Here is a 16926-nt window from a genome sequence, read left to right on the forward strand (position 1 = left end):
AACCTAACAAATCTAAACTTCTGCTTGGATATTTTGAAATGGTCGACGAGCTAACTCATGACCTCCTAATGTTGTTTTTCTCATCACCTTTTTATTTATCCTTTGGCAAATTAAGCATCTTTCAGTTACTTGCTTTGCTACACCAAAAATCCCAGTGCACCCAAAATTCCTTAAAAAATGATCACACAAAGCTTGAGTACGCCAGTGGGGTTTCTGATGCACGTCTTCTAATCTTTTCCTAGTAAGCACATTTTATTAAGTCATGTAGAAGTTTCTATTTCCCTGATTTATCTTGTTCATTTCCTATCTTGTTTAATTCTTTTTTCTTGGCTTCCATAAACTTTGGATTTTCCAGCTTTTCCTCGTTTGGAGTTAATATTAACATAACTCTTTCAGCTCCATTTTCTGCTGCATCCTTATCTTTGTGATCTGCCCCCAGTTTGCCCAGTTTGCCTCTCCTTTGGCCCGGGCCGGGTTCCCCCCGCCCGCAGCGGCTGGGAGCAGCCGAGAGCCCCGCGCTGCCCATGCCGACCTGTCCCGGCTCCATGGCCGCTGCTGCCGCGGGCTGCGAGGGCTGCGGGAACGGGGCACCGAGGGTGTGGCTGCTGCTGGGGGAGGAGGAGGAGGGAGGGAAGGGCAGGGATGGAGGGGGAGGAGGAGGCGGGGTTAGAGGGGAGGAGGGGGAGAAGGAATGGAAGGGGCGGGATGGAAGAGGAGCAGGAGGTGGGGATAAGACAGGGGAGGAGGAGGAGGGGGGATGGAAGAGGAGGAGCGGGAGGAGAAAGAGCAGTGAAGAAGGCGGGGTTAGGGGGGAGGAGGAGAGGGAGGTGGAGATAGGACAGAGGAGGAGCGGGAGGAAGAGGAAGACGAGGGACAAGGGCGGATCAAGGCTGAGTTGTGGGAGCCACGCGGTCTCGATCCCTGCCTGAATTCGCAGCCCCCACCTGTGGGATCATCGCCCCCCTCATGGCGCAGGTGATCGGGGATGGGGAGCCCGGCCCGGATATCCCGGGGGGTCCCTGGGTTGGGTTCTTGGGGGATGTTTGAAAAATGAAGAAGTCGAAGGCTGAGCGGAAAAGGCCCCTCGGGGGGACATCGGGGGGTGGCGGTGGCGGCTGCCGGCAGAGGCAGCCTGGAGGAGCAGAGCCCTGTGTGCCCCAGGAGGCCAAAGTGGGGAGGCCAGAGAGGGGGGAGCGCCGCCATTGGCGGGAGCCTCAAGAGCCTGGAGAGGGGCAGGGGGGACTCCTTGGAGCCGCTGCAGCCCAGAGCAGAGAATGAGGGGAGAAGGGAGCCCGGGAGCCCAAAGAGCCCCGGCATCCCGAAATGGGGAGAGCCAAGAGAGGGCAGTGCGTCCCCAGAGACGGCCTGGGGGAATCTCGTTGCCCTTGCCTGTGGCACGGAGGCAAATCCCATGCTGTCCTTGTCCTTCCTCGCCCAGAGCAGGAGCTGAGCATGGAGAGCAGGGAGGACAAATGCCCGCGGCAGAACCTGGTGGCAGAGGCCGTTTTGAGCGGCTCCACGGCGCAGGAAGCCAACGGGGAGGAAAAGGCCCGGAGATGCCGCACGAGGAGGGGCTGCAAACGCAGATGGCGGGGATGTGAGGGGGAAAGAGGCAGCCTGGGCCGGGAAGGCGGCCGGAGATGGAGCCAGAGCTCGGAGCTGGTGCTCCATGAGCAGCTCCATGATGGGGAGAAGCCCCACACGTGCGTGGAGTGTGGGAAGAGCTTCAGGAGGAACTCCGAGCTGATCAGGCAACAGAGTATCCGCACTGGGGAGAAGCCCTACAAGTGTGGGGAGTGTGGGAAGAGCTTCAGCTGCAGCTCCAGCCTGATCAGCCACCAGAGGACCCACACAGGGGAGAGACCCTATGAGTGTTCCAAGTGTGCGAAGAGGTTTCAGACCAGCTCCAGTCTCTTCCAGCACTATCAGAGTCACACAGAGGAGAGGCCCTTCCAATGCCCCGACTGCAGGAAGGGATTCAAGCGCAACTCCACCCTCATCACCCACCGGCGCATCCACACAGGGGAGAGGCCCTACGAGTGTGATAAATGCAGGAAGAGGTTTCAGACCAGCTCCAATCTCCTCCAGCACTATCGGATTCACACAGAGGAGAGGCCCTTCCGCTGCCCTGACTGCAGGAAGGGATTCCAGCACAACTCCACCCTTGTCACCCACCGGCGCATCCACACTGGGGAGAGGCCCTACGAGTGTCCCCAGTGTGGGAAGAGCTTCTCCTGCAGCTCTACCTTGACCCAACACCAACGGAGGCACCGGTAAGGGAAGCCCTGCGAGTGCCCCGAGTGCGGGAAGAGCTTCGTGCGCTGCTGCAGCTCCATCCCCCACTGGAGGAGGCACTTTGGGCACAGCCCTGGTCACTCACATTCCCTGTGATCCATGTTGGGAACACACCTGGCTGCTTGTCCTTTGGTTTGGCCTGAATTTTTTTCTCTTCTCCATCTCTCTGTCCTCCAAAAGTCCATTGGGATGGAACAGTCACCTCAAAACCACTCAAATTCCACTGAAAATAACTGAATTTTAACCCCAAAGGGCTCAATTCCACCTCAGATTGCTTGTTCCTTCCTCAAAAAACTCAATCCCAGGCCAAACTCACTCCATTCCACAGCTGTCAAGTTTAGATGGAGTTGGAAGGAGATTGGGAGAAGTGGGATCCCAATTTGGAGCAGTGGGATGGGGATTGTGTGGGCCTGGGTGTGTGGGATGTATTTGATAGCAAATAAAACTTTCAGAGTTACTGATTTCTGCCTCATTCATTTTCAGTCAGTTCTGTTTGCAGAGTGCCACCTTCTCAGCTGATTCAATTCCTATAAAAATCCCATTTTTTAAATCATCTAACCCAAACAATCCAAAAACCAATATCAAAATAAAACCACCTGCACACAATTAATGTTTTAAAAATAATTTTAATTTTTCAAGAGTACTTAAGGATGTTATTAAAGTTTAATTGTTTGGTTGAAATGTCTGAGAAATTGTACTGGTGTTTGGTTTTGTGTTTAGTATATTTGTAATATGAATTGTTTAACTAAGAGGTGTTCGATTGCATGGTAGTTTCTTTAGATAATTTTATCTAAAGTACATTAGTCATCGAGTTAAAATTTTCAAAAGGTATTTCCTGATATATAATTTCTTTATTTATATGCATTGGTAATATTATAGTAATAGTTATTGTTGGTTTGAGTTGAATCATTGTTGGAGTTGAATCATTGTAAAGAAGAGTTGAGATTTTTATATTTTATTTTTATTATAATTTATTTAATTTCAATTATTATTTCTTTGTTTATAATTTTATTGCAATTTGTTGAGGGGATAGGAAGGAAGTTCAAGGGCAGGAACATTTTTTCCTGGCTGGGAACTGGAATTCCAGACCCAGGGAGTGTGTGCAGGACCCCACAGACTGGGATCAAATATGGGCTGGGATCAAATATGGGCTGGGATCACATGGATGGGGATCCTGTGGATCAGAACCCTCCAGACCAGGATAGCCTGAAGTGGGATCAAATATGGACTGGGACTGTATGGACTGGGATCCCAGGGACTGGGACCATATGGATCAGGACCACACAGACTGGGATCAAATATGGGCTGGGACTGTTTTTTAAAGTAACTTTGTTCTATAGTTTTTATTTCTGTTGTTAATTAAGCTCAGTGAAATAGCTGCTTGTGTTAAACTGCCTGCTTGGGTGGGATAACATCCAATGCACCCAGGATGAGGACACCTGTACAGATCTGCCAACTATCAGCCCTCCCTGTCTGAAGGCAGAGTGCAGCAATGCCCAAAACCTGGAGGTGATAAAGAGAAGGAGCCAAAACCACAGCCAAGAAACACACATGCTCTAAAAAGGCAGACCCAAGGAGGGGCCATGTAAAATCATTCCTAAAATACGTAAAGTAGTTTATGGATATGCATGAGGCTCTATGAATATGCACCAGGCTGATATAAGGGGAAAGGTATTTCAGGGGATCCCCGAAGGTAACAGGGTGCTCCTGGCTGAGTGCCAAGATGCACCCGGCCGTAATAACCTTTGCTCCACGGTCCTGCTCTCCCATTGTCCTTTATTAAACTTTGTACATTTTCACAGGAGAGTGAACGCATTTTTCACAAATGGAATCTCAAGGAAACAAGGGTCAGTTGTTAAGCCAAGGCTCTGCTTTGTCCCAGTGGGGCCTCATGGGACACAGGTGCCACTGGGACATTGCCAGGCCTGGTAGGAACAAGGCTCCATTATTGCACAGTGTTACAGATGAGTAATGTCATAGTTGGGTCTCACAGTGAGGAGATAGATCCTATGTGTGTGTTAAGATGTGTAGTGATGTTATTGTCATCTGTCCCCCATAGTCCTCTTTCCCCTCCCCTTGTAATGGCCTTGGTGGTTGGGGCATTTGGGGAGGGCAGGTTTGTCACTGGAAGGCAGGCATGGCAACACCTGCTCTCCAGTCAGGGTGCAAGAAAGCATTCTCCACCAATGGACGGCCACAAAGAGTTACCTGACAGACTTTGGGTGGGGCTAGGATTGCCTGATGCAACACCAAAAGTCTAAAAGGAGGAGCAGCCAATTTGTGAAGGAGCCATGTGGCTGATAGCCACGGGGTGGGGAAGGGCTCCCAGTGCTGTGATTTCTCCTGTTTCAGTCCTTTGTTGTAATTTTTTTCAAGGTTGAATCAACCTTAAAATTTTAAAAGTAGCGGTCATTTCTCACACACAGCAAAGCCTCAGGGCGCCCAGGAGAGCGGCGTGACAATGACACCTTGGGGAACCAAGTGTCACCTGCCAACACAACGGGGCCTCATGGAAGCCAGGGGCCACTTGGATATTGCCAGGGCAGGTGGAACTCAGTGTCCATTGTGACACAGCACAGCCTCGTGGAACTCAGCAGAGCATTGGGACAGCCTGGAATCTCATGGAGCCAAGGCTCTGCTTTGGCAAAGTGGGGCCCACAGGACACAGGTGCCCCTGGGACATTGCCAGCTCTTGTGGAACCCAGTGTCCACTGTGACACAGCAGAACCTCATGGAAACATGGGGGCCACTGTGACGCAATGGAATCTCATGGAAGCAAGTGTCAGTTGTGAACGCAGCAGGGCCTCACAGAACCCAGGGGCAACGGGGACCGTGCTGTGGCTCGTGGGAGCAAGGGGCCATTGTGACCCAGCGGGGCCTCCTGGAACCCAGGAGAACATTGTGGGCCCATGGATCCTCATAGAAGCACGGCCCCATTGTGACAAAGTGCAGCATCACAATGGTCTCCTGGGTTCCATGAGTCCTCGCTGTGTTTAGAATTGACACTTGGTTCCCCAAGATTCCATGGCTCCATCCCTCTGCTCTCCTGTGATTTGAGGCTGTGCTGTGTCACAATGGACACTTGCTTCCTCCAAGGCTGGAGATGTCCCAGTGGCACTGGGCTTCCATGAGGCCGCGCTTTGTCACAATGGGGGCTTGCTTCCATGAGATTCCATTGTCCCACAGTGGTCTCCTGGGTGCCACAAGGCCTGCCTTTGTCACAGTGGAACCTTGCTTGCACCAGCCCTGGCAATGTCCCAGTGGCACAGGGGTTCCATGAGACCCTGCCGTGTCACAATGGGCCCTTGGTTCCATCAGGTTCCATTGTGTCCCAGGGCTCTCCTAGGTCCCATGAGGCCTTGGTCTGACACAGTGGTGTCTTGTTCCTACCAGGCCTGACAATGTCCCAGTGGCACCTGTGTCCCATGAGGCCCCACTTGATCAAAGCAGAGCCTTGCTCCCATGAGATTCCACTGTGTCACAATGTTCTGCTTGGTTTCATGAGAACCTGATGTGTTGACAATTGATCCTTGGATCCTAGAGATTCCATTGCATCACGGCTGTGTCCTTGGTTCCATGAGGCCCAGCTTTGTCACAACTGGACCCTGGTTCCATGAGATTCCATTGCATCCCAGCGGTGTCCTTGGTTTCATAAAGCCCAGGTTTGTCACAAGGGAGCCGTGGTTTCAGGATATTCCATGGTGCCACAATGGTCTCACCACTCTCTGAGGCTGCACTGTGAAACAGTGGACACCTGGTTCCATGAAATTCCATGGGGTAACAGTCAAGTCTTTTGCTTCTTTTCTGCCAAGGTCGGGATGAAATCCCAAGACAGCATTTCTTGTTTGGACTCAGGTGTTCATTAGCTCTTGTCTCTAGAACAGTCTCACAAGCTGTGAGTTCTGCAGCACTTCACTAACAAGGTAAGAATGGAACCCCATCTGTCTCTCTGCAAGGTCTTCTGAGGATAAACTGTCCAATTAAGAAATGACACCTAAATTGTTTTTACTTTTAACCCAATAACCAACCACCCGTGCCCAACATAAGGGACTTTTTTATCCAATTACACAATACCACCCAAACCCGAGGAGGAGGAGGAAGAGGAGGAGGAGGAGGAAAAGGAGAAGGAGAAAGAAGAAAGAAGAAGAAGAAGAAGAAGAAGAAGAAGAAGAAGAAGAAGAAGAAGAAGAAGAAGAAGAAGAAGAAGAAGGAGAAAGAAAAAGGATCAGCCTCCACCTTAAAACCTCCATCTTGCTTTATATATATTACTATATTCTAAAACCTTAAACTCCAAGTTGTCCACCATGTGATATTACACCCTTCTATTCAAACTCCACACCCATAATCCCAGTTCCATCATTCCATTTTGGAAGTCTTCTCCACAGCCTCAGGTCAAATGCAGTGTTCTCTTGGGGGTCAGTGTCTGTCAGCTCAGAAAGTCCGAAATTCTCAGCAGCCCGGGTTCCAACAGGTAACAATGTTCTCCTGTGTTCCAGTAGGTTCCATTGGGCCCGGCTCTGTAACCATGGACACCTGCTTCCATGGGATTCCATGGGGTGACGATGTTCTCCAGTGTCACCATGGACACCTGGTTCCATGGATTCCATTGGGTGACAATGTTCTCCAGTGTCACCATGGACACCTGGTTCCATGGATTCCATGGGGTGACAATGTTCTCCAGTGTCACCATGGACACCTGGTTCCATGGATTCCATGGGGTGACAATGTTCTCCAGTGTTCCATCAGGCCCGGCTCTGTCCCCATGGACACTCGGTTCCATGGGCAGTGTCCATGTCCCAGTGGCACCTGTGTTCCATGGCACCCCTGTCTGACCAGGGACAGTTTGTTCCAGGACATTCCATGGAGTCCCAGCGGTCCCTTGGGTTCCATGCAGGTGCCGGGGCAGCGGGAGCTCAGCCCAAATATCCTGGGGGTCCTGGGCTGGTGTTTGTTGGGGGAACCTTTGGATCTTGCAGGGCTCCAAAACTGAGCTGCGGATGCCCCTTGGGACAGAGTGGAGCATCATGGAAGCCAGGAGAGCCTGATGGAGCCAGGAGACCCTGATGGAGCCAGGAGACCCTGATGGAAGCCAGGAGACCCTGATGGAGCCAGGAGACCCTGATGGAGCCAGGAGACCCTGATGGAGACCAGGAGACCCTGATGGAGACCAGGAGAGCCTGATGGAGCCAGGAAACCCTGATGGAGCCAAGGCTGCAGTGGGACACAGAGGGACCTCACGGGAGCCAGGAGAGCGTTGTGAGGCTGTGGAACAATGTGGCACCGAGGTTTCACTGGGGCTTGGCAGAAGCTCCTGGAGACAAGGAAGCGCTGGGAGCCTCCGGCATCAGCGTCTGCAGGAGGATTTTCTGCTCCCTCCTGGGATGCTGGTGGACAATAAAGCCTGAGGCAGCCTCCCAAGGGTCCGGCTGTGCCACCAGCGGGGGCCACATCTGGGGGGACGCCCGGCCAGCCCTGGCCCTGCTGCTCCTCCTGGCCGGGCCTGGAGCTGCTGGGAGCCCGGGCTGGGGGAATCCTCAGGGCTGTGCAAGGAAAGGTTCAGCACAAGCAGCCCTGGAGCGAGATGTGCAGTGTGAAACACGCCAATCACTTGATTTTGAAATATTAAAGGTTCATTAGTAATAAAATGGTTATAAAAATAGCAGTACAATTAGAGTAATAATAATTTGGACAATTTGAATTAGGACAATATGAGACAATAGAGAGAAAGGGTTATGGAGGTCCGGGTACCTTTTTCTGGGCACCACGAGCCCGAAAAGGGACACCCGTTAACAAAGGATTAACCCTTAAAAACAACAGCCTGTTGCATATTCATACACTTCATCCATGATGCATAAATTCCATTCAAACACAGGATTCTGTCTGGGCAGTGCCACCTTCTTCCTCCGAATCCTAACAGCGCCTTTGAGGCTGGAAGAAGTTTATTCCTTCTGATAAAAGGGCAATAAATTCTTTTTATCTGAAAGATTTAGGTGTCCTGTGGCTGCTATCTCACTGCAAGTCCTTTCTTTAAAACAAGAATCCTACATAGCATCGTTTCTATTTTAACAATTTTTATAACCTAAAACTATATTTAACACAGTACTTAAGAGAATTAATACAGCATTACTTTCTAACAGCAGACATATAATATTCATTTTAATATTTGCGAAAAGCCAATCATAAAATACATGCATTTTTCCCATGCAGGCAAAGCCAGCAATGCAGCAGAGCAAGAGAGAGAGCAGAGCCAGCGACACAACAAACGCACCGAGAGCGAGAGAGCAAGTTTGAACAGAGCTTGCAAAGGGCAAAATCAGCTCAGACCAGGTTAGACTGAAGAACAAGGAGCACCAGGCATGGGCTGATGGTCCAGGTAAAAAGTTCCAACGTGAGGAGGACGACAGAAGCCTTCATCAAAAGAGCACCAGAAGACTGAGGGCCGCCACAGGAGGAACGGACGCAGGCGCTGAAGCCACACACGGCTGTAAAACCGGGACACAGCTTTATGCAAATGTGACTATGCTAATGAAGTGTTGTAATTGTGACTTTTTAAATGGAGCTGAAGGCTAAAGGAGACCGAGTGGGTTTTTGCCAGAGAGATCCCCCTCGCTCCCAGCGCTGGATACACAAATCCCTGCTCTGTCTGACTGCAGAGTTTGATGTCCTCGCCCAGTTTGTCCCACTCCCCCTTTCCCTGCCCTCTCCTCCCCTCTCCCAATCCCATTTATGGGATTTGGGGTCATTTATGGGATTTGGGGTCATTTATGGGATATGGGGTCATTTATGGGATTGGCGTCATTTGGGGGATTTGGGTCATTTGGGGGATTTGGGTTCTTTGTGTGCCTTTGGGGTTATTTGGGGTTTTTTGGGGGGTTATTCAGGGTAAATTTGGGATAATTTGGGGTAACTTTTCACATTTTTGGGTTTTTAGGGCCGTTTGTGTGGGGGGTAATTCAGGGCACTGTGTGGGTTTCGGATCGTTATTGGATTTGAGGAAATTTTAATGGATTTTAATAGGAATTTAGTAGGATTTTAATAGAATTTAATGGGGTTTAATAGAAATGTAATAGGATTTAATGGGATTTTCTTTGGATTTTATGGACTTTTAATGGAATTTGATGGGATTGTAATGGAATTTTATGGGATTTTAATGACATGTCATGGGATTTTAATGGAATTTAATAGTATTTTATTGGATTTTAATGGTGTTTAATGGGAATTGAGTGTAATTTAATGGGATTTTTATGGGATTTTAATGGGATTTGATGGGGGTTTCCCCCAGTCCACAGCATTCCCCCAGTCCACAGCTCCCTCCCACCTCAATTTGGGGGTCCCATCCCCCTCTTTCCCCCCACTCTCCCGCCCCTTCCCCATCGTTCCCCCAGTCCCCAATCCCCTCCCCCGTGCTTGGTTTTGGGGGTTCCAGGCCCCTCCTGCTCCCTTTGGGGGTCCCGACCCCCCTTTGGTTGAATTTGGGGCCCCCCCGCCCCCCTTCTCCCCGCGCCCCCCGCTCCCCCCGCGGCCGGGGGGGCTCCCAGCGCCCCCAGTGCCACCAGTGCGGCCCCAGCTGCCCCCGCACGCCCCATCCCCATCGCCGGGGTCACCGCCCCCCGCCCCAAATTCCGCTCCTGGGCACTGAGAGCCATCAGCGACAAACGCTCTGATTGGCTGGGAATGGCCCCGCGCAGTCTCTGATTGGCCAGCGCTGTGAGAGGCGCTGGGTTCTGCCCGGCACGCGATGAGTCACAGCCGAGCCGGGCGCTGATTCGCTGGAAATCGCCGGGCGGGGCCAGTGCGCCGAGTGTCTGCCCGGCAACGGGATCGTCATCAGCGCCCCGCGCTCTGATTGGCCAGAGTCTGTTTCGGGCTGGGGACGGGAGGAACTGGGCACCCCCAGGAGCCCCTCGGGTTTGGGGCTTTCGATCCCCCCTCGGCCCTCGGGGCAGCCCTGGGGCCCCCCCAACACCCCCAAAATGGGGAGGGTCCGCGGGGCCCTTTGGAACCCCCAGAAATGGGCGGGGAGCGGCAGGAGCCGCCCCAAAAAGGGATGGAAGGGTCCGGGCCGGGAATGGGGGAGGCTCTGGGGATGGCTCCGGCCCGGATCGGGGCGGGCTGGGATTGAGGGAGGCTCCGTTCAGCGGCTGGGGAGGGGCTGGGCCTGGGGAGGGCTCCGGGATTGTGGGGATGGGGCCATTCCGGGACTGGGGCGGGGCCTCTCCCTGGGGTTGGGGTCCGGCTTTGGCTCAGGGACCCTCCCCGTTCCTGTTCCGCTTCCCGATCCCGTTCCCGATCCCGATCCCGCCGCTGGCTCCAGGGAATGTCCCTGATCTCAACCCCGACCCCAAACCCGAGGTGAGGTCAAACATTGGGGTCAAACACCCCAAATCCTGGGGTCAACTCCCCCGGACCCCAAATCCTGGGGGTTCAAACACTGGGGGGGGGGGCAAACACCCCCAGACCCAAACTCTGCAATCTCAACCTCCCCCCCTGCCCCCAGCCCGAACCCCAAATTTTCGGCCTTAAACCCCCCAAATCCCAGATCCTAGGGTGTCAAACACTCTCCAATGTTGGGGTTAAATCCCCCTGACCCCAAACCCTGGGCTTTGAAACATTTGGGGTGTCCAACACCCCGCGTTCCCAAAGTCTGGGGTCAAACACCCCCAAATCCCAAATCCTGAGGTGTCAAACACCCCCAACCCCCAAAATTTGGGGTCTAAACCCCCAATCCCCAACTCCTGGGGTTTGAAATATCTGGGGTGTCCAACCGTCCTCATTACCCAAAGTTTGGGGTCAAAGCCCCCAAACCCCAAACTTTGGGGTCAAAGGCCCCCCCATCCCAAACTCTGGGGTGTCAAATCCCCCTGATTCCCCCAACTTTGGGGTTAAATCCCCCCAAATCCTGGGATCAATCCCCCCAGTTCGCAAACTTTGGGGTCAAAACCCCCAAACCCCAAATCCTGGGAACAAAAACTCCCAAATCCCAAACCCAGGGGTGTCAAAACTCCCAAACCCCAAATTTTAGGATCAACCCCACCCAACCCCCAAATTAGGATCAAACCCCCAGTTCCCAAAGTTTGGGGTCAAACACCCCCAAACCCCGAATTTTTGTATCACTCCCCCCCACCCCCAGTCCCAAAATTTGGGGTCATTTGGGGTTTATTTGGGGCAGCTCCAGGTGCAATGTCTGCAGAGAGACCCTGGGTACAATGCTGGGAAAAACCCCAATAACCCCTCTGGAGCCCCAAAATCCCTGGGGGCTGGGAAAGGGGATTTGGGGTGAAAGAAGAAGGATTTGGAATGCACAAAGAAGGATTTGGGATGGAGAGAGGGGATTTGGGTGGGAAACTGGGTCCCTTTTTGGCGCAGGAGATCTTCCTGGCGCTGCTCTGGGTGATGCTGAAGCCCTGCAGGGCCTCGCGGGCGGCGCCCGCCTGCACCTCGGGCTCCAACTGCACCCAGGCGATGTCGCGGGGCCCGGGCACCAGGGCAGCTCCTGAACCCCGGGAACCTGGGCTGGGAACGGGGCCAGGAGAGCCCCAGACACCCGGGAGTGTTCCCCAGACACCCGGGAGTGTTCCCCAGACACCCGGGAATGTTCCACAGAAACCCGGGAATGTTCCCCAGAAACCCGGGAGTGTTCCCCAGAAACCTGGGAATATTCCCCCCCAAAAATCCAGAAATGTTCCCCCCCAAATGGAGAAATGTTCCCCAAAAAATCCAGAAATGTTCTCAAAAGAACACCTGAAACATTCCCCCAAAAATCCAGAAACATTCCCAAAGAAATCCAGAAATGTTCCTCCAAAAATCCTGGAACATTCCCAAAAAATGAGGAACTTTCCCCAGAAAATCCAGAAACATTCCTCCCCAAACTATACAAAACCAACCCCATTCCCCATGCAGAAACATTCCCAAAAACTCCAGAAACATTCCCAAAAATCCAGAAACCCCTCCCCAAAAAATCCAGAAGACCTCCGCAAAAAATTCAGAAATTCCTCCCTAAAAAAATCCAGAAATTTCCACCAAAATTCAAGAAATTTCCTCCCTAAAATATCCAGAATTTCCTCCCCCCCAAACCCTGGTCTTTCCCAAAAATGCAGACATTCCCCCAAAATCCCAATCCTTTCCCCAGACAATCCAGCCCCAAGCCCCCCTCACCCCTCTCGCCCCCCAAGCCCCAGAATCCCCCAATGCCCAAAGGGCCCGGAATGCCCGGGATGCCGGGATTGCCCCAGATCTCCCTGGGTGCAGAGCATGGGGAGCAGCAGCTCCTTGGGCTCCTCAGGGAGTGGGGCAGGAACAGGATGTGCTTCGGGGCTCTGCCCACAGCTGGGGAAACGGGAGAAAAACCCCAACATCAGCAACAAATCTGCCCCAAACCTGCCCCAAGCAGGCCCCAAATCTGCCCAAAGTCACTCTGGATACACACCAAACCATCTGCCCAAAATCCCACCAAAATCCTCCATGCTTTGACCCAGGGCTGTCTCATCATTTTTAAGTCTTTTTCACAGTTCCAAGAAATGATATCTCAGCTTGGTGGGAAGCCTCCTCTAAACTGATGGCATTGTGACATCTACTCTCAGCAATCAGATGCAGCCCCAATGATTATTACAGAACCACTCCAACAGTTTGCTGGGTTTAAAGCATCTCTGTGCTGAGGGGATTTTGGAGGAGACAGCTCTTGCATGGTTCATTAGTCTGTTGCCCCCAGACCTTTACTCCTCAGCGCTGTTCTCAAGAGCCTTGTTTTCAATGACGTTCAGGGAATTCTCTCCCACTTAGAGCTTGGGTGGTGGCCAGGCCTTGGCTCTGCCTGGACGGGAATTTGCCAACAGACCCAGATGTTTTCTGCATCAAAACTAGATTTGAGTTGCTTTGACTTGGCCATCTGACCCTCTAGACATGACAGTTGAACTCTTTTTAAAGGCAGCTTGGGAATTATTATCTGGAAATAATGATCCAAGTCCCCTCTGAATCGAGGTTTGTCAGCTGTTTGCAGACTCTGGGATGATGGTACATTATTGCAGAGATTGCTATTTACCTCATTCCACCTACGTTGTTAGCTTTGTCTGCTATTTGAAATGTTCCTGATTGTTGTATCCAAATTATTCCCAATTGTTGTAAGTTTCTTGTCCACTGCATGTATTATTTTACTGTGATGTTGCTTCATGCTCATAACAAAGACATGCATCTCATTCTTAAAAAACAAAAAAAGAAGAGGAATGAACGCCTTAAGAACGTTCAAATAATGCAATATGAACATGAGACATTTGGACAAGGAATCATTTTGAATAATGCAATATTTACATGAGGAATTTGGAAACAAGATCATCCCATCTAAATCCCAATGGAGTGTACCACAGTGCAGCCTGATTGATTCATTCCCTTCAGGAGAAGATGTGCCTGTGTTTCATCATCAGCAGCTCAAAGCAGTCACCTGTTCATTCCATCAGATACTGATCAGCTCTGAAGAAATGAGGCCCAGTGCAGAGAGAAATAACCTCATCACCTTGCAGCCTTTGTGGCCAGAGCAGGAGCAGGAGGAGGCCTGGCCAGACACGGCTGTGTCTGGGCACTGACAGAGGCAATTTGCCAGCAAAGCCTCCTGGCATCCTCATGGTACAGAGCTCCTACGAACCTTCTCCAGTTATTGCCTGTTCCAGCTGCCAGGGGACATTCAGTGGTGTCAAAGATCAACATTTCCAGCTCAAAGACTTTCTCACACTTCTCAACTCATTGGAAACAATGGCCATTTCTTTCCATTTCCCTAAGAGACATTGGACATTATTCTTTTGTCTTCTCCTGCTGCAAAACCCTGTGTCGATGACTTGATGGAATTTGGTAAGTTTTGTGGATTGTAAGTGGTCTTTTATCTCTCTTATCCCATATCTAACAGATAACCAGTGATAACCTTGATGAGATAATGCCCTGACAAGAGTGAGCTGTTTCAGCATCAGAACATAGGAGCCTTTTTTAAATGAACGAGAAGGGGGAGATGTCACAGGCAGGTGGGATAATGATAAAAGAAAGGCCTTATGAAATCAGGCCTTGTTCTGCCACATTAACAGCTGGCCTGCCATCTCTTCTGAGTGCAGCCAAGCAGTTACAAGTTCCCATGGGAAGCTCTTGTGAGAATGAGACTTTGTGAACAATCTGTTCTGAGAGTGAAAAACAAATGTACCTGCAACAACAAGGGATTTGTCCCATGAGAATCAGTGAAGAGAACAGGTAAACAATACAACAGAGAGATTTGATGCACAAGTAAAATCTATTTTATTAACCAATATTAGAATAACCTGCAAGAAATCTATGAACTAACTAAAGTTGCACACGGGGTCTGTCAAACTGTGTAAAATGAGTTGTGTGAAAAAGAGTAAAGAGTTCTTCTCCATCTCAGCTGTGTCCTCTGGGATTTGAGTTCCCTCCTTCTTTGGGGCTTTGGGTTCCCCCTTCTTTGAGGCTTTGGTTTTCTTCTTCTCTGGGATTTTGGTTTCCTTCCTCTCTGATGCTTTGGTGTCCTTCGACTCTGGGGTCTTGGTTTCTTTCTTCTCTGGGATTTTGGTTTCCTTCTTCTCTGGGATTTTGGTTTCTTTCCTCTCTGGTGCTTTGGTTTCTTTCTTCTCTGGGTCTTTCTTTTCCTTCTTCTCTGGGGCCTTGGTTTCCTTATTTGGGATTTTGGTTTCCTTCTTCTCTGGGGCCTTGGCTTCCTTCTTCTGTGGTTGTTTGCTTTTCCCCTTCTCTGGTTTTGGGGGTTGCTTCCCCACAGAGACAGCCTTCTTTTCCTTCTTCTGCCTCTCTTCCTCCTTCCCCCTCTCTCCCTCCTCTAAGGCTTTTGCCTCCTCCTCAAGCTTTTGAGCCGGCTGCTTCAGCTCCCTTGTGCAGACAAAACAGAAGCCATGGCTGAGAGTCCCCACCAGAAACTTGGGCTCCCCAGTCCTGGCTGGCCCTGCACTTCATTCCTTGACCCTGAGGCCATTCCCGTGAATTCTCCTCAAGCCACAGGGCTTGGGAACATCCCAAGGGAGGCCATTGGTGGAAGGGGACCTCCAGGCCCAGCCAAACCTCAGCTTTGCCATCAGAGGCTCTTGACTGTGCCAGCTCCCTCTGAAGGCACAGCCAGACCCCTCCAGGCCCTGCCCAAGGCTGATCCAGCAGCTCTCTGTGCTGCTGCCTGAAAACGCCCTTTGTCTCTTGGCTTCCCAGTTTAGAGCAGAGCACAGATTGCTGACAGCTGCTCATCTCCCCTACAATTCTTACTCAGCTCATTCAGCCCCCTTCCCCCTGGGCATGGCTGAAGCATGATTGTAAAGAGTTCAGATTTCAGCTGAGGCTTAGAAGCAATTCCCATTGATCAGGATGTAAGTTAGACAGGCAGACCATAGGTTAATGATTGTGAGATGCTTAAGCTGGAGCTGATTGTTCTATTGTTTACCATTAGGAGCTTCTTTCTAGAAGGAAGTGGAGTCAGTGAACTGTTATAAGAACATCTTGAAACCAGGAGAACAATGGTTTAGCACCTGGGCTTGATGCCAATCAGTCACTAAGCAGGGGACCTTGGATGGTGCCAGAGGGTCACAGAGACCTGATGAAGACATTCCTGACTTCATCCCTTAAGACCACGGACCCAATTCGAGACCACGGACCCAATTCGAGACCACGGACCCAATTCAAGGGAGGAATTGCACAGGTGTGAAGGACCAATGAGCTCATTTGAATACAGAGCAGGGATGGGAGGTGCTGGGCTTGTGCAGATGTATTGTATGTAAGATCTTGGGCAATAAAGAGAGGGCAAAGAACCTTGGGCAGCGCGGTCGCGCCTTTTAGGGACGGCTCTGGTGCCGCCCGCCGGTGTTAATAAACACAGCACTGTCTAACTCTAATTAGTTAGAGAGTCTCTGCCCGTGATCTTGGGCTTTAACGACCCATAGCCTGCTCCTTCATGAGAACAATGCTATCAGTCAGAAAGCAGAGGCTGCAGGAACTCCTCTCCTGCAAGGCAGGCTCTTGTCAGCCAGATTTCCTGCTGGAACCCATCTGTGACCAAGCAAACCAGTGCTGGCTGCCACGGAAACCATTGGAAGCAGCCTCGTCCCTCTCCTCCCCATGAAACCAACTCCAGCCTGGCCTGAAGAAGTCCTGATGCACAGGCTGGCTTGGAGCACCTCCACTCCCAGCTCCAGCCTGGGCCTGTGTGTCCTGAGCTGGGCTGCCTTGCTGGAGCTGAGCTTCTCCTGTGCTTGCCCACGGCTGCAGCTGCAGGGGAGCCTAAAGGACAGCAGCTTTTCTGGCTGCTGTCCCAGCATAAGGAGAGCCCTGGCAGATCAGCAGGGCAAGGGCTTCATCTGGGGCAGGAGCAGGGCCCAAAGCAAGGTTTGCTCTGTGCCCCACGCCTGCCCATAGCACAATCCCAGTGCTTTGGTGAAGAAGGGAGATGATGGAGAAGATGCCACTCAACACCATGGACTTGCAGACCCCTCTAGAGGCAGTGCCAAGGCAAGCCCAGAGCCCAGCTCCCTGCAGGCAGCAGCTGAGCTAGGAGGGCTCAGCACTCAGATAGAGAAGAAGATGTTGTGTCTCAACAGGAGAAGGTCCTTCCTCTCTTGGCAGCCAGGGAGCTCAGAGTGGCCATGCCTG

The 16926-nt window shown here is 51.5% G+C and overlaps 2 protein-coding genes across 2 annotated transcripts in view; one reads left to right on the forward strand and one right to left on the reverse strand.

The window, feature by feature from the left end:
- LOC143696056 (uncharacterized) overlaps window positions 1-16926 on the reverse strand; it is a 317065-nt gene that overhangs the window by 76397 nt on the left and 223742 nt on the right. The gene's annotated exons all lie outside the window — the stretch shown is intronic.
- Window positions 1425-16926, forward strand: part of LOC143696053 (uncharacterized) — a 1205294-nt gene continuing 1189792 nt past the window's right edge. The window contains 1 exon segment of the mRNA XM_077191259.1: window positions 1425-2218. Coding sequence (XP_077047374.1) covers window positions 1453-2218 — 766 coding nt within the window. The 5' untranslated portion in view covers window positions 1425-1452.

Source organism: Agelaius phoeniceus, chromosome 28 (assembly GCF_051311805.1).
Source record: "Agelaius phoeniceus isolate bAgePho1 chromosome 28, bAgePho1.hap1, whole genome shotgun sequence".
Classification (NCBI taxonomy): domain Eukaryota; kingdom Metazoa; phylum Chordata; class Aves; order Passeriformes; family Icteridae; genus Agelaius; species Agelaius phoeniceus.